This window comes from Lipomyces chichibuensis (assembly GCF_038497645.1).
Source record: "Lipomyces chichibuensis strain CBS 12929 unplaced genomic scaffold V1513scaffold_60, whole genome shotgun sequence".
Classification (NCBI taxonomy): Eukaryota; Fungi; Ascomycota; class Lipomycetes; order Lipomycetales; family Lipomycetaceae; genus Lipomyces; species Lipomyces chichibuensis.
Window position 1 is genome coordinate 19,231 of NW_027117512.1, and position 14,504 is coordinate 33,734.

At 44.6% G+C, this 14,504-nt stretch overlaps 5 protein-coding genes across 5 annotated transcripts; 1 reads left to right on the forward strand and 4 right to left on the reverse strand.

Annotated features, from left to right (window-relative positions):
* Window positions 1-640: 640 nt before the first annotated feature.
* Window positions 641-2,660, reverse strand: V1513DRAFT_453564 (uncharacterized protein). The gene is made up of 2 exons (XM_066899259.1): window positions 1,850-2,660; window positions 641-1,790 (listed from the first exon to the last, which is right to left on the reverse strand). Exons 1-2 carry the CDS (start codon window positions 2,217-2,219, stop codon window positions 844-846), a joined length of 1,317 nt encoding a protein of 438 aa, XP_066750826.1. The 5' UTR covers window positions 2,220-2,660; the 3' UTR covers window positions 641-843.
* A 1,907-nt stretch (window positions 2,661-4,567) lies between these two features.
* V1513DRAFT_453569 (peptidase M24, structural domain-containing protein) lies at window positions 4,568-7,551 on the reverse strand. Its single transcript, XM_066899260.1, has 9 exons — window positions 7,266-7,551; window positions 7,101-7,172; window positions 6,901-7,054; window positions 6,778-6,839; window positions 6,453-6,723; window positions 5,959-6,402; window positions 5,753-5,902; window positions 5,264-5,696; window positions 4,568-5,199 (listed from the first exon to the last, which is right to left on the reverse strand). Exons 1-9 carry the CDS (start codon window positions 7,429-7,431, stop codon window positions 5,038-5,040), a joined length of 1,914 nt encoding a protein of 637 aa, XP_066750827.1. The 5' UTR covers window positions 7,432-7,551; the 3' UTR covers window positions 4,568-5,037.
* On the reverse strand, window positions 7,552-9,539 carry V1513DRAFT_453573 (Sec8 exocyst complex component-specific domain-containing protein). Its single transcript, XM_066899261.1, has 4 exons — window positions 8,605-9,539; window positions 8,379-8,552; window positions 7,955-8,325; window positions 7,552-7,899 (listed from the first exon to the last, which is right to left on the reverse strand). The coding sequence occupies exons 1-4, from the start codon at window positions 9,254-9,256 to the stop codon at window positions 7,843-7,845; spliced, it is 1,254 nt and encodes a 417-aa protein (XP_066750828.1). The 5' UTR covers window positions 9,257-9,539; the 3' UTR covers window positions 7,552-7,842.
* V1513DRAFT_453574 (organic solute transporter Ostalpha-domain-containing protein) lies at window positions 9,374-11,741 on the forward strand. Its single transcript, XM_066899262.1, has 2 exons — window positions 9,374-9,826; window positions 9,874-11,741. Exons 1-2 carry the CDS (start codon window positions 9,789-9,791, stop codon window positions 11,447-11,449), a joined length of 1,614 nt encoding a protein of 537 aa, XP_066750829.1. The 5' UTR covers window positions 9,374-9,788; the 3' UTR covers window positions 11,450-11,741.
* V1513DRAFT_453579 (beta-lactamase-like protein) lies at window positions 11,647-14,443 on the reverse strand (the record flags this gene model as incomplete). The annotated part of the gene is made up of 7 exons (XM_066899263.1): window positions 14,280-14,443; window positions 14,122-14,220; window positions 13,972-14,069; window positions 12,878-13,925; window positions 12,419-12,829; window positions 12,230-12,368; window positions 11,647-12,181 (listed from the first exon to the last, which is right to left on the reverse strand). Coding segments are annotated over exons 1-7 (2,162 nt in total), but the record flags the coding sequence as incomplete, so codon positions are not given.
* Between the last annotated feature and the right edge of the window lie 61 nt (window positions 14,444-14,504).

A 14,504-nucleotide genomic window follows, 5' to 3' on the forward strand; every position in this document is an offset into this window, starting at 1 on the left:
TGTGTGGTTTTTTACGCATAGGCAATGCAATTATCTGTTGTTTTTTGTAGTACGCGCCACCCAAAGTTCCATTGTTTTGATCATGTGCACGGCCTTTCCTCTTTCGCTTGTTTGCTATCTCTGAAACAAATCCAAGGCAGGAACATTTAATAATTTCCCTTTTTAATACTAAAACAAAGTAAAGTTTTCACAAATAACGTCAACGGCATTTGATGGCCTTCAAAATTTTTACCCGGCCTCTTTACCTCTTTGCAGCTTAAGATTTCCTCTTCCCCGTCGGCGAAAAAAAATAAACTTTGCAATAAAATTGCAAACTCTGTACCTTGTGTTCCACTCTTCACAACACACATTTTCACCCAAAAAATTGGGTTCGTTTCATGTTTGTGTTGACACCAACACGCCGAATTAAAAGTTTTCTTTTTTTTTTTTTTTTTTTTTGGTATTTAAATATGTAGGCTTTTATATGAAGAAAAGATTAAACTGCAATACTGACTTTGCGTGTCGGCTAAAGGACCTCATACAGATTAGACGGACGCGGGGTTTGATCGCCCTCTCAATTTTTGTGTTTCGAGGACTAACACGTGCGAGGTGCTGTCAGATTTGGACCGTCGATCAAAAAGAAAATTCAGAACGAATCAATATTTGACAAAAAGTACTATACATTCGAAAGAGCATACATTTCCCCGTCCTACTTTTCAAAAAAAATTAAATGCATTTCGTGCGACAAAGTCATTGATATCCAAAATATAAGCTACAAGTACAATCAAGAATATCCTCTTCAACCAAAACAAAAAGTCTACCGACTCCTAAAAACACAATTAATCCCATAAAAGTACATACAATTTACTCGCTAACATCGTACTCCCCGTCAATACCTTCACCAGGCAAATCTCCGGGTTGCTGCTGATGAAGTCGATGACCCTGTGCATCCTGCCCACCACTCGACCGTCGACTTTCCGCACGCCATCCCTGTCGCCTATTCTGGAACCAAATCTGCACAGTGCGAGGCGTCATCCCCAATTCACGAGACAATTCCAACCGCTGCTCTGTGGACGGGAAAAATGTCTGTTGGAACACTTCGTTCAGACGGTTAACTTGTTGTTGCGTAGCACGTTTACGTTTCGGTTTTAATGGCGCCAGGTGTGTCTGTGCAGCAGGCATGCCAGGTCCGGCAGACACAATAGGTAATGGCATGCCCGGTGCGAGCTGCATTGGACGCAGTGGTGGATATTGCGGTGGGAGTCCCGGATGTGGTTGCAGTCCCGCATACGGATTCGCGGGCGGATACGCACCTTGTGGAGCTTGTGCGCTTGACATGTAGTACGGCTGGGGGGCGGCCATATAATGCGGAAGTGGAGGCGGATGTATATGTGGCGCGGACATACCTTGTGGTGGACCGGGGTAGATGAACTGTTGCTGTGGATAGACTGTTGTCGGCATTTGTAGTGCCGCAGCGGCCGCGACGGCGGCTGACGTGTGTGGCATACGTTCAAGGTGTGCTTGCGGTGTGGATCCAGAGGCGACGATGTATCCTGACTGTGGTGTCGGTGTTCTTCTTGTTGTTGTTGTTGTTATTGTCGCCATGGCAGGTGATAATTGCGCTGGCGCGGAGGAAGTAGACTTTGATGACGTGCTGGATGATATCGAACTCCGAGTGATTCCTTCCGTCACACTTGTAGAAGAAGACGTGGAACCCGACGGAGCAGGCACACCAGAAGCGCTCGTCGGAGCTGAAGTCAACAGAGTCTGGATAGATGGTAGCCGGGTGGGTGAGATGTCCTCTTCATTTTCTACTCGACTCGTCATTAATGCAACGTCCCTGGCGCGAAGGAAGTCGAGCTAGACTTACCTGGGAACTGGCCTAAACCGGCTGGATCATGCAACTGTTGCTGTTGAACTCGCTGCTGCTCATAATGGCCACCACCTCCCGTATATCGCAGCTCTTCAGCCATCTGCGGAATAGAGAACTTGAGCGTCCGGTCAGAGTTTGATCCAGAGTTGCTTGAGACCAGACTAGTACTGCCCCGCCGTACTTCTTCCCGGTGCAAGACTTTTGCGATCGGATGCACGCCTTTTTGGTAATGGCGATGTTGTGACTGTGAAGTGGACGAGCTGTTGTTGCTAGGAGAGCCGCCACAAGCGGATAGAGAAAGTGTTGGCGATGGGTAGTTTTGATAATTATAGTGGTGGCTGTTGCTGATATATGCCAGTAGAGACATATCCTGCTCTCGTGATCGCGTAATAACGCCTAACACTGGTCCTGGTAGTATTTCCCTTCACTTTCGAATAGATGAGAAGGCGGCCAAGAAGTCTGGTATATCAGTAAAAACCGATGGGCTGTCTAGAAGATGTTGGCTAGTAAGGACTAGTCCGGCAGCAGCGAATAAACGACGCTTAGCACAATAGATCGTTGTTAGTCGTAGTTGACGGAAAAGATAGGACAGGTGGTGCGTGGATATTGGGGAGACGAAGCCATCTATGTAAAGAACTCAGTGTCCCGGCTTTGCGCGGAGAGCCCTGGACTAGCTGAAGAACTTTAAACAATTATAGAATGGGAGACTAACCGAAGGAGGTAAGATGGAAGCGAGAATAAAGCCAGTAATTAAAAAGTCTGATCGGGGGGCAGAGGAGAGCTAGAGAGCAAGTGGATTGGATGTACGACGGAGACGAGTAGGTCGCGAGGGTTAAGACGCATCGGCTTGGTTAAGTTTTGGGGGGTTATTGGGACAGCCCGCGGGGGATCTAGTGCCAAAAAAAAGTTTTTTTTAATTACGAGAAGCTGCAGAATAGGAAATAAATCTCCGTTAGAATCATCACTGCGGGTACGAAGGCCTGTCAGTGACAGCTGGGGCAGAGGAAAAAAAGGTACTGGAAGTAAAGCTATGAAAAAGATGGGAGATTATTTGGGCCGCATTGATCGCGACAAGTCGCGTTTCCATTACACAGCAGAAATCTGGTCAGGGAAGTGGCTAAGCAGGATCTGCAATCCGACACGCGGGAACCGAACCGAGAGTCAAGCAAGGTAAAGAAAACGATTTGAGTTGGGATGACGATGGCCGGGACCAGCCCCTGACTGAGATATTCCTTAATGGAAGAATGGTGTATCATAATCGCGGCAGCCACAAACGAACAAACATACGCATATCAATGAAATGAATCAAGCAAGGTCCAGTAGATTAATAAATTATTCCGATCCTCAGTGAGTTTTAATAAATGGTATATATATAGTACATGGGCAATTCTTTTGCTAGCTATTGCTTGTAATTTATTCGCCGCTTTAAACCGAGTCGGCGACGAATTTGGCACAACTGCAAAGGAGTTTCTGATGAGTTGTTGTCTTGGCACTAATTGCTTTGCTTATCCTGTTACGGATTAGTCCATTTTAAGAGTAATAATCGTACGAATCAAAACTCTGCAGTTACATACTGCGGCTACTTAAGTTTCAGGCTAAAGAAACTTAGTAGTATTTTATCTATCAATCTCATTGCTGCTGCTGCTGCTGCTGCTGCTGCCCAGATAAATGCCGACAATCGGTACCTCTACTTCCTCCCTTAGCTCCAATTTCGATTCGTTGAAATATTAGTTTCTTATTGAACTTGAGAATGACAACAAATTAAACTCAGCATTTGTGACGATCAGTGTCGACAAATATACCAACCACTGCACAAACGTCATTGGTGGGCGATTACGCCGCAATAATTGATTGATTACGTGATTTATGAGCCGTTGTTTGTCATCGTCTATATATCCGTCGGAGAAAAGTATGTTTCGGTATTTGGCCCGCTAAATCCGATTTAAGCGTTATCCGGCATATGTCGGAGCAGATGAAACATGAAATATGACTCAAGGAATTATAGTCCCCGTTTTTAGAAGAGGATTTGGGATGTGCATACTCGCGCAGTTCGCTTAGAGCACCTGAACAGCTCAGCCACTTAATGATAAACATATTTGTGTTGTTGACAAACAAAATCAATAGATTGACCGACCGGCAAGTGACGACGACCTTGACAATATCTAACTAACGGGGTGGGGCAAGCTTTTGTATTGTAAATGAACTCCTGTTAAGCCTTATCAATTATGCACAGCTATAAATTATAATCCCATTCTCTCTTATATGAAAGTATACGCATATTTTGCAAAAAAATGAGACCCACTAAGAAGAAGCAGCAATTCGTAAAACTTTAGCCGCAATGCTGTGTCGAAAAAAACTCTGATTAGCGTTGTTGGGAAATTGTATTTCATCTTAAAAAACGAATCAGCTTTCGATAATTTATTTTATTTTAGTTTGGAACTAGGAAATGCCAAGCTTATCGAGCGAACGCTATGCACACATGTCATAATAATGAAATTAAACTTTGTCCTCAAGTGGGAAGCTGTGAGCGCCGGTCACAATACTGCTACTACTTACTGCTACTACTACTACTCTATCGGGAAGACAAAATCTAATACAAATGAACTCACTCAAAGGCCGAAATGAAAACTTATGAGTTATGACTTCGAATGAACCGAGCTTTCTGATAGGTACTTGTAATTTTGAAACACGAAGCGGCAAGACTACTCTTCAATCCTTAACAACCATACCGAACGCGCCACCTCAATTTAATACTTTCCAAGGTTCACTTTCCTTATTATGTATTCGTTCTTTATCACCGCATGAAGTCGCTGACAAAACCGGGATGCAGCCAAGAAGGCCAACACGTATGAAACTAATCTTCCCTGTTGAAGTTACGTCGCACTTTGTCACGATGCAGACGCAAAATAAAGCCCTCGCTTACGGCCGCAAATAAGCTCGCTTACACTCCCACCAAGTGCATTTACTTTATTGCGCAGAGCAGCTAGCACTCTATCTTAAAATAAAAGAACAAACTTATATAACTGTATACAAAACTAAGTACTCGCATTATCAAGGCCGAATCCAGCAGCTGTATTCCGTTCCATATGCATTCACATTCCAAAACAAGAAAAACGCCATATACTAGATTTTCTAGATATCCTGCTATGATTTTTCCCAGGACTCTTCGCATTGACCAGTCACGCCTAAATGGGAGTGGTCTCCCGCTTCAACCATTCTAAAGTGTACTCATCTCCTTTGAAAAACGACTTTGTCTTTTCGTAGACTTCACTATGGTATTCGTTCAACCATTTCTTCTCCTCTTCGTCAAGCATTGTCGGATCAGTCAACTTCTTGCACATGGGCACCTATTCCAGATCTTAGCCTACCCTACCCTACCCTACCCTACCCTACTTCGTCATTCTAACTTACCATCGTGACTGTCTCAAAACCGTAATATTTCTTGTCCCCAAAGTTGCTAGGAGTATTCTTCTCAACAACCAATACTACGTTCTCAATACGAATACCGTACTGTCCGTCCTCATAATATCCAGGCTCGTTGGAAATTAACATGCCAACTTCCAACGGAACCTCATTGTACTGCATCCTCGTACCAATGCCGATCGGACCCTCATGCACGTTCAGGAAACTGCCAACACCATGCCCAGTACCGTGGCGATAGTCTAACCCTGCACGCCACAAATATTGCCGCGCAAGAATATCGAGAATGAATCCGCTAGAACCCTTCGGGAACACTGCGCGAGCAACCGCTATATGGCCCTTCAAAACAAGCGTGTATGATTTCTTTTCTTCCGGAGTCGGCGTTCCGTAGTGAACAGTTCTCGTTGAATCGGTAGTTCCGTCGCTATCGGCCCATTAACCTTAGAAATCTCCTAACGCAAATTATATCACAATACTTACAGGAACTGAGCACCTGAATCGCAAAGATAGATCTTATCCTTCTCTACTCGAGCGCAGGTGCTCTTCTCAGGCTGATAATGAATGATAGCGCCATTAGAACCAGCTGAAGAGATAGTCGGAAAACTCAAACCAACAAAGTGCTCCTTCTCTCTGTTCAAGGCCGTTAGCGTTGAGTCCATGGAAACCGCGAAAACAATATGCCCTACTTTCGAAACTCTTCCAGCTTATCAGCTGCTGAAACCTCATCATAAATCTCACCACGCAACAGTGCTCTCTCCAACCATGCAAAATACTGTATCTGTGCCGCGCCATCTCTGATATGCGCATTTCGCATTCCTTTCACTTCAGTCTCGTTCTTTACAGCCTTGGCAGCTTCAATTGGTGCCTTGATTGTAGAGATTTTGTTCTCGCCAACGGACTTCGTCAACGCCCAGGACGCGCTTGATGTGACCAGCAATTTTTGGTCATTACTCGCCGTAGCCTCGCCGAAAGTCTTAACATCATCAAAGATCGCGTTATAGGGCTTGATATTGACATTGTCACCTAAATTCTCGCGAACTTTCTCTGTTATCTTGTCTTCATCAATATATAGTGTGGCTTCAGTAGGTGTAATGAAAGCGTATGAAAAAAATACCGGATTATATGGGATACTGCTAGAAGTTAGATATGATTACACCATCCACCTTCAACGATAACTCACTCGTTTCCACGGAGATTGAAAAGCCAGGCAATTTCATCCAGCATAGACACAATAAGTCCCGATCCCTTATTTTTCTCGATTTCTTTTCGGATCTCAACCAACTTCTCTTCAAATGGTTTGCCTGCAAATTCGAGGCCAAGAATTCTGAGGTGCTCCTTCGGACGCTCAGGCTGTTTCTCACCACAGACGAGATCAACGAGATTGACGTCCATACCAATCAGTTCACCTCCATTCCTATTCTTTAGTTTTTCTGCGAGACTCTTTGCTTGGGCTAAGCCAGTCGTTAGTCAGTTCCAAACATTATGGCAGCGCTAAGAGATCGCACCAGCACTGATTAGGCATGCATCCACACCAATGTTCTTTCCACCTTCGGCTTCGCGTAGAGCCCTACAATATCGAAATGTCAATCATATTATTCTCCCACATAGTCCGACAAAAGCAAACTCACCATTCCTGCCACGTGGGAACGTCTGGTAACCCTTGCTTCAGCAACTCCCAATTTGAGTCCAGTTCTTGCTCAGCTTGTAAGAAGTATCGGCCATCAGTAGACAATGAAGCCTTAGTGGGGGTAACGAGGGCGCATCCGGCCGAACCAGTGAATCCTACGTCTGTTAGCGACAGTCATATGGTTATCAAATTACTTCTTACCAGAGATAAATGCCCGACGGGCATCGACAGGAGCAATATATTCGCTCTGATGCGCATCTTCAGACGGCACAACTGCACGATCGTATTAGCCTCAAGTGAACATATCACGTCCGGGCCAATCGATAGTTCCGTGATTGAAACAGACGCTCCCGTTACAAAACCTACTGTAGACTTCAACATTATGCGCTGCCATCAATTTCCGCAGCTCAGCGAGCCGGGACGTGGTATCGGTGCGAGAAGCGGCGGTTCCTGCAGACATTCTTCGCGTGAGTGTCGGAGGGAACGGTTGTAGTGCGCGCGAAATAGTCTGTTTCAGGCAGGTAGATATCATTAACTAGAAAACTTCTGCTATAATAGATGGGCTGTGACTAAGCTCGATTATGTGTCGCTCAGGCAGCAGCAGTAGCGATTGCTAGATAATGTGGTTTGGTGGAGATGAGTGACTTTGACACCCCAAAGTGTGGAGCTGGACTAGGTTGACTTTCGGTCCATGGGCTGCGCAAGAATCTCGGGTTAGGGCTTGGATGCGAAAGGTTGCCCTGGCGACAGTAGGGTGTGTATGAAATGAAGATACACCAGTGACATATTCACCGGCAAGATCGACACCTCACTATTATCATTGCCATACATAATATAGGGTAAATATATATACAGTGAAAGTTAATACGTAGTAATCCCAAAAGCGACTACATGCTAAGGAACCACAAATTCATCTGTAAGTTGCCTTGCAAATGTACAACCCCTAGTGCTGAAGCCCGTCAATAGGCTTAGAGTCAATGTCCATCACATTGCACAACGCCTGCACAATATTTAGCAATTGAGTCTAATAAAAAGAATTGAACGATAGAGCTTACCCTTTCCTGTGCTCGCAGATACTGATTTATGGACTGCACCGCAACGATTTCATCGAGATCATTGTCCTTCAGAATGTGTAATCCCTCTTGTAGTAGCTCATACGCCGCCTTGTACTGCTTGTCCGTAATATTTGACTCTAGCTTTTCAGCAATACCTTGTAGTCGTTCTATCCGTTCTAGTATAGAGATCATTTCTCGATACCGTGTTGCTCGTTCTGCAAGGCCGCGCATTTGGGTTTGCTTGGTGGTCAAGTTCTGTTTCGCTTTTGTCAGCGTCTCTCGTAACTGGCGCACCCGAGTCTCTGCTTCTTCAATCTCGGTCATGATATCGTTGAATGCCGTAATTGAATTATTGATATCGTCGTAATGGTCTATAATACGGCTTAGCAAGAATGTCACCATCAGCCACGAACTTGAACTATACCTTTGGATATCACTTCCATAATTTTTTCCAATCTGACAGACAAATCTTTAAAATCATCGTATTCACTTGCTCGACCGACTGAACTGGTATCCATAAGCTCCAGTGCAGTTGCAACAGGATTGCAGTCGTCCGGCAGAAGCGCACCCCAGTCCCTCTCAACGAACTTGAGTACGTCTGTTCAGATTGTGTTAGCTTTTTTCCAAAATGATAGACTGGGGAATCATACCATTAGTATGCTGCTGATTATAACTTATACTATTTAAGTCCTGTAAATCTTTATTTGTTGGAGATATATCTGTTCCAGATGGAAGCGGAGGGGGAGGTGCATGTGGTTGTCGCATTGTCCGACTACGAGACTTCCGTAGGGGGATAGGTGGTATTTTGTCGCTTGGTGCAGGTGACTGTAAAACTGATTGCGACGAAAGCTGCCGTTTAACCCGTACATACGGACTGTCGCCATTTGATGACCCATTGTAGGTAATGCTGCCGGAATTTTGTGGTGCATTGGAGGATGCTGTGATTGAACTTGACGGCGGCGACGCAACATATGGATTTGATGGCCGAGGTGGTGCAAATGCTGCAGTGTACGGACTGCTAGAGGTTTGTGAAGAATATGCAATCTTGGTGGTTGAAGAAGACTCTTTTGTGAGGTATTGCGGGGATGTCGCTCCATTAGCTGCCAAAGCATAGGGAATGTTTGCTGTCACGCCAGCCTCATAAGGATTGTTTAAACTCGGACTTGATCCATAAAGATTCCCTTTCGCTGCCGCATACGGATTATTGCCGCTGGAGGCAGAATTTCCGCTCGATCCAGATGTCGCGGCATAAGCATTGTTTGCCGACTGGTACGGATTAAATCTAGGTTGATCTGTCGACATCGCGACAAACAACTTTAGGACTTAGCCCTTAGATATGTTGATACGACAAATTGACTCAGGAAGATATGATAATACTGGCATTCGGCATTTGCAAACAATTAACTCGAGTGGGTAACGTGCATCTGATATCGCGTTGAAGCTACTATCAAAATTACATGAAAGCGGCGATGTGGTGGCTGGACATTAGCGTGAAACTAAACAGACGGCGCAGTCAAATCCACATCCAGGGGCATATTTCACGAATTAAATACTCCCTGTCGGTAAGGACCAGTTTGAGAGTTTGTCACCAGAATAATATCTGATGCGACGCGGCTTGCGTAATGTAAACATCAGTCGACAAAGTTTCCTATCATCATCGTCATCTATTGCATTCGTCTTGTCTACTGCAATCGTGACCGCCACATACGCGCTCCACAATCTGGCTGGACTCATACATCATATCGAATGATTTTATGACTTTTATTGGAAGGTATTTATAGTGTTGCGATCTCCTTCAACATTTACAGACCCTATTTAGAGGGCACCCGACAGAATGTCTGAGCTAGCGCCCCAGAAGGGACATCTTCCCATGTAAGTGTCTCCACTTCTTATCGAAGTCTGTGCCTGACGATTTGTAGCCCATTGATCGCGGTCACCGGAACTTTCGCGCTCGCGGCTGCTGTTACTTCTATCGTTTCCATATTCATGCATGCAAAAAACTACCGGAAGCCTCTACTGCAACGTTTCGTTGTGCGAATTCAATTTCTGATCCCGATCTATGCCCTTTCTTGTTGGCTTGGCTTGGTGTCACACCGACTAGCGATATTTATTGATCCGATACGAGATGTATATGAGGCTTTTGTCATTTACCAATTTCTTTGGCTCCTGACCAATTTTCTCGGCGGTGAACGCAACCTGATTATTACGATGTATGGCCAACCTCCTCGAGAGCACCTCTTTCCCTTTCGCAAAATTCTCCCAAAGGTCGACATATCGGACCCACATACTTTTCTCGCTATCAAACGTGGCGTGCTACAGTATGCGTGGCTCAAGCCGATTCTTGCCGTAGTTGCGTTTCTTATGAAAGCGACCGGCATTTACAAAGAGGGCTACATTTCTTTCAGCTCAGGATATCTATGGCTTGGGTTGATTTACAATGCATCTGTTTCGACAGCCCTTTATTGTCTGGCGTTGTTCTGGATTTGCCTTGCCAAGCCGCTCAAGCCCTTTCGACCGGTTCCGAAATTTCTCTGTATCAAGCTTATTCTTTTCGCATCCTATTGGCAAGGATTTATTCTTTCGTTAATGGTGCTACTTGGAGTTATAAAGGACGTCGGATATTACACACCAAACAATGTCGCGCGTGTTGTTCAGAATAGTCTTATGTGTATAGAGTTATTACTTTTTGCAATCGGACACTGGTACGCATTTTCGTGGAAAGATTACGTCGATAACAGTATTGGATCAGCAAGGATGCCTGTATATTACGCGCTCCGGGATGCATTTGGCATGGGCGATGTTGTGGAGGATTTCAAAGACACTTTCCGGGGTGAGCAGTATCAGTACAGATTCTTCGATTCCGTGGGCGCTATCGAGCATCCCGAGAGTGCGGCAAGATTGGCACGGTTACGTGAAGGTTTGCGGTACCAGCGGGGCGGAGAAGCAAAATATTGGCTGCCTAAACCGAGTAACAGAAGGTCAACTAGCATTAGTGAATTGTTGCGAAATGGGATTTTGGAAGCCGGGGGTTCGTCAGTGGGATATGTTGCTCTGCCACGGTATGATCCCAATGAAAATCATCGATTATCAGTGTCTCCATACGCGGAGGATGAAGAAGAAGCAGTTGGCATGAGAGAAGAATGGGTCTTGGACAAGGATACTGAAGATCTATTTCAAACGGCCAAGGCGATGGAATACGGGGATTACCATTACCCAGTTGTCACGATTAATGAGTCGCTAACATACACGCCACTCATTAAGAAACTAACTCCTGACCATGTTATTGATCCCACGCCGTATTCGTGGATCCGACCTTCATCGGCTGCGTGCAGCAGTCGGCCAAATCATGAGCGGCCACTAACTCGTAGTAGCAGTACTCCGAATTTGCTACTTGACATGGAAGATGCTGTCGAATTGGACGGAGCTAATCTATGGGGAAATAATTCAGATAATGGCGCTCCGCTATCGCAGGATTCAATATCTTTTGCACAATAGATGATTATAGATTTCTTGTATTTGGATTCTCATGAATGTATGGCATTATTTCATGATTATGGAATATTTGGTTTTTCTGTCGAAGGTCTTGGGTTCACGCAGATAGTCTCATCGATGGTTTTATTCTCTGTTCTACTATAATTTTCTTGCATTGATCGTTTTGTTGTCCACTTATTGCTGGCGCGTGGTTGGTATGGAATGTGTGTGATTAGTTTGGTAATGTCAGGCGTACACTTGCGTGCAACGACTTGGTTTCTAACAATAGTACAATCTAAAACTGTTCATCAATTTACGTCAATCAATTCCCATCATAACTCCATTCCTATATACAGATATATATCTCATAATTCCCATCAAAATTCCGGCGAACAATTTATCCAACCCATTACACTAGCCGTCAGCTATTCGTCTCGCCCTTAATGGTTATACTGCTACTAGACTCGTCACTATTCTCGGATTCTTCCTTACCAAAGTCAAACGGCAGAATAGTATCCACGGCGTGGTCCAAGACGTGTGTAACCCTGCTTCGCAGTGGTTCGTACGAGCAAATAACATCCATGTTTCTGAAGTTGACGGTTGCGATGTGTCCGTCGATATTGATATACACGCCGTCGTCAGGATTATCCATAGGCTCGACCGCGGAGCCAAACTGTGAATCTAAAAATACGAGGACACGTTCAATTTTTTCTGGGCGGTTGAAAGCCGCCTTGCAATGCGAAGGTTTGGAAGATACTATGAATGTTACTAAGAGTATGCTTTGAACAGTATTGAAATACTTACTTTTGACGGACATCGGTGATGATTCAACGGAAAGAAGAATAGCAAGTACTGAATCCGCAATAGCATCATTTAGCATATTTCCTGCCCATTCAATGACAATGGATTTGGGTTTCCAGAACACATTGACCGAGTCCATTATCTTTCAGTGTTAGGTCCGATTAATATCTAATATCCAGTTACAATACTTACCGTGTAGCCAATTCCGCTACCAACAGTTGCATCTTTAAGAGTACCGAACATCTGCTCCAGGTGGAATTTAACCAACTCTGCAGATACTTCGACTGCAATGCTCTGCCGTTGTATGACCGAACTCGTAGTCAATCCCGAAAACTCTTTCAAATCATCGGCTGCCATGACGCTCATTTCGAAATTTTTCTGTACCAAAATTCCAGAAATAATTTGGCCGTCCATCGGTGGCTTGGCAGCTAATGATCCCATAACTTTTGCTACCTTGACTCCTCGAAATGGAAGTCGTAGTTCTTCAGAGTTCCTAGGATTGAACACCTTCACTTCGTTTTCTGTCTGTCGGAGATCTTTGTACTTGCTGAGAAGGGCACTTTTTAAACGGCCCATATTAGTTTGTTCTCCGTGCACCAAAATCTGACAAGGGCATTAATATCCGTACGACTATCACAATATTCTCCTTACAATATTCGTGGCATTGACAAGATCAATGAACTCTGAGTTTTGCTTATAGTCGACATGTGCGGCAAAAGAAATTTCTTCAACGTAGAGTCTTCTCGGCACCTTGATACCTCCTCCAGCAATAGATGAAAATTCAGAAGGCTCATTCAAAATCTGCTTTGCTAGAGTTCCGTCAACGGAATAACCGGTCAAAATTAGAGCATTCTTAGCTTCAGGTGCCCATCGCTCTAAAAGTTCACGCGAGACTCCATTCTGTAACATTCCTGGACTGGCGACCATAACGCAAGGTCCCAAATCGTCAAACCGTTCCAGATTTTTTAAACTTCTGATATGTTTGAATTGAAAGGGATTGGACCTGTCATCGCGAAATTTTTTACGTATGCTGTCGTTCATCATGTTGATGTAGGTCTGATAAACCGCCAAACATTTTCTTGCCAACGACGACGCGTAGAATACTGGAATACCGTCTAAATCTGGGTGATTCTGCCAATATTCATCCAGAATTAAAAGTAACTCTTGTGCGTTTCCTAGTGAGAATACTGGAAGAAGACATCGGCCGCCATTCACTATTGTCTTCGTAATCAAGTTTAACAGTCGAGTCTCCTTCTCAACACGAGGTTGATGTGTACTGGTACCGTAAGTGGACTCAGTGATAAGGATATCGGGACGTTCTGTCGGTACTTCCGCAATATTCAAATGCCGGTCTTCCTCACGGGAGTAGTCGCCTGTGAATAATATCTTGATTCCGCCAATTTCGATGAAATACATCGCCGCACCTAGTACATGTCCTGCGTGGTATGCGGTAAATTTAATTCCCTCAACCTCAGTTGTTGAATGATAATCAATCGCTTCGATCCGCTCAAACGAGGCGTTCAGATCGGCATCCGTATAAAGTGTTGACGCGTCGTTTGATGAAATCGCACTGACTCGGACATAATCGCTCAGCAGCCACCGGTAGATTGCTTTGGTTGGATGCGTCATGAACACACGGCCTTTGAAGTCAGTGTGCGTCATGACATATGGAAGGGACGCAGCATGATCCAGGTGAAAGCTATGAATGTTACTAATTACTCTCCTATATTATATCAAGGACCTACTGGCTGATCAAAAGAATGTCGACAGTGGACAGATCATAGTCATCATAAAACGGCAAGGCAGAAAGTCCATTTAACGCGGGATGCACACCAGCATCAAGCTGTTCCGGATTGTCAGTTTTGCCTGTGAAAGTAAAATAGTTTCCAACGCACCATAACTGTCTTTCCTCTATAATTAATGATGTGACAGCTTCGTCCAACCTCATTGCCACCTCCTAAAGCAACAAACTCGAGATAGTCAGATTGATCGACCTGATTCCAACTGTTAGCAACGACTTACGAGATGATCGTAATTTCACAATAATATTCACCGGCTCAAAATCTGCTGCCTGTCGCTTGGCGCTCATACTTATGCCACAAGTCGGAAATGGCCTCAGAAATCAATGATGGCTCTATTGGAGTCTTTGACCGAACTGAAGGACTACCTCCGAATGTGTAACCCGCGGTTCATAATCTCTCAGTCAATTGACGTAACCGCCCCTTTTACCGACGCCACTGGCTCAAATTCGGTTCAAGGCTCACTTTGTCACACAAAG

Coding starts and splice junctions, on each gene's coding strand:
- V1513DRAFT_453573 (XM_066899261.1), bottom strand. CDS start 9,256: ATGTCGACAGATCAACCTAGATTTAATCCGTACCAGTCGGCAAACAAT. Junction 8,553..8,604: donor TAATCAGCAGCATACTAATG/GTATGATTCCCC, acceptor CAATCTGAACAG/ACGTACTCAAGTTCGTTGAG. Junction 7,900..7,954: donor ATCTGCGAGCACAGGAAAGG/GTAAGCTCTATC, acceptor AATATTGTGCAG/GCGTTGTGCAATGTGATGGA.
- V1513DRAFT_453569 (XM_066899260.1), bottom strand. CDS start 7,431: ATGATATCTACCTGCCTGAAACAGACTATTTCGCGCGCACTACAACCG. Junction 5,903..5,958: donor AAGCTGGAAGAGTTTCGAAA/GTAGGGCATATT, acceptor GGCCTTGAACAG/AGAGAAGGAGCACTTTGTTG. Junction 5,200..5,263: donor GTTTTGAGACAGTCACGATG/GTAAGTTAGAAT, acceptor GATCTGGAATAG/GTGCCCATGTGCAAGAAGTT.
- V1513DRAFT_453574 (XM_066899262.1), top strand. CDS start 9,789: ATGTCTGAGCTAGCGCCCCAGAAGGGACATCTTCCCAT. Junction 9,827..9,873: donor CAGAAGGGACATCTTCCCAT/GTAAGTGTCTCC, acceptor GACGATTTGTAG/CCCATTGATCGCGGTCACCG.
- V1513DRAFT_453564 (XM_066899259.1), bottom strand. CDS start 2,219: ATGTCTCTACTGGCATATATCAGCAACAGCCACCACTATAATTATCAA. Junction 1,791..1,849: donor CGGTTTAGGCCAGTTCCCAG/GTAAGTCTAGCT, acceptor CGAGTCGAGTAG/AAAATGAAGAGGACATCTCA.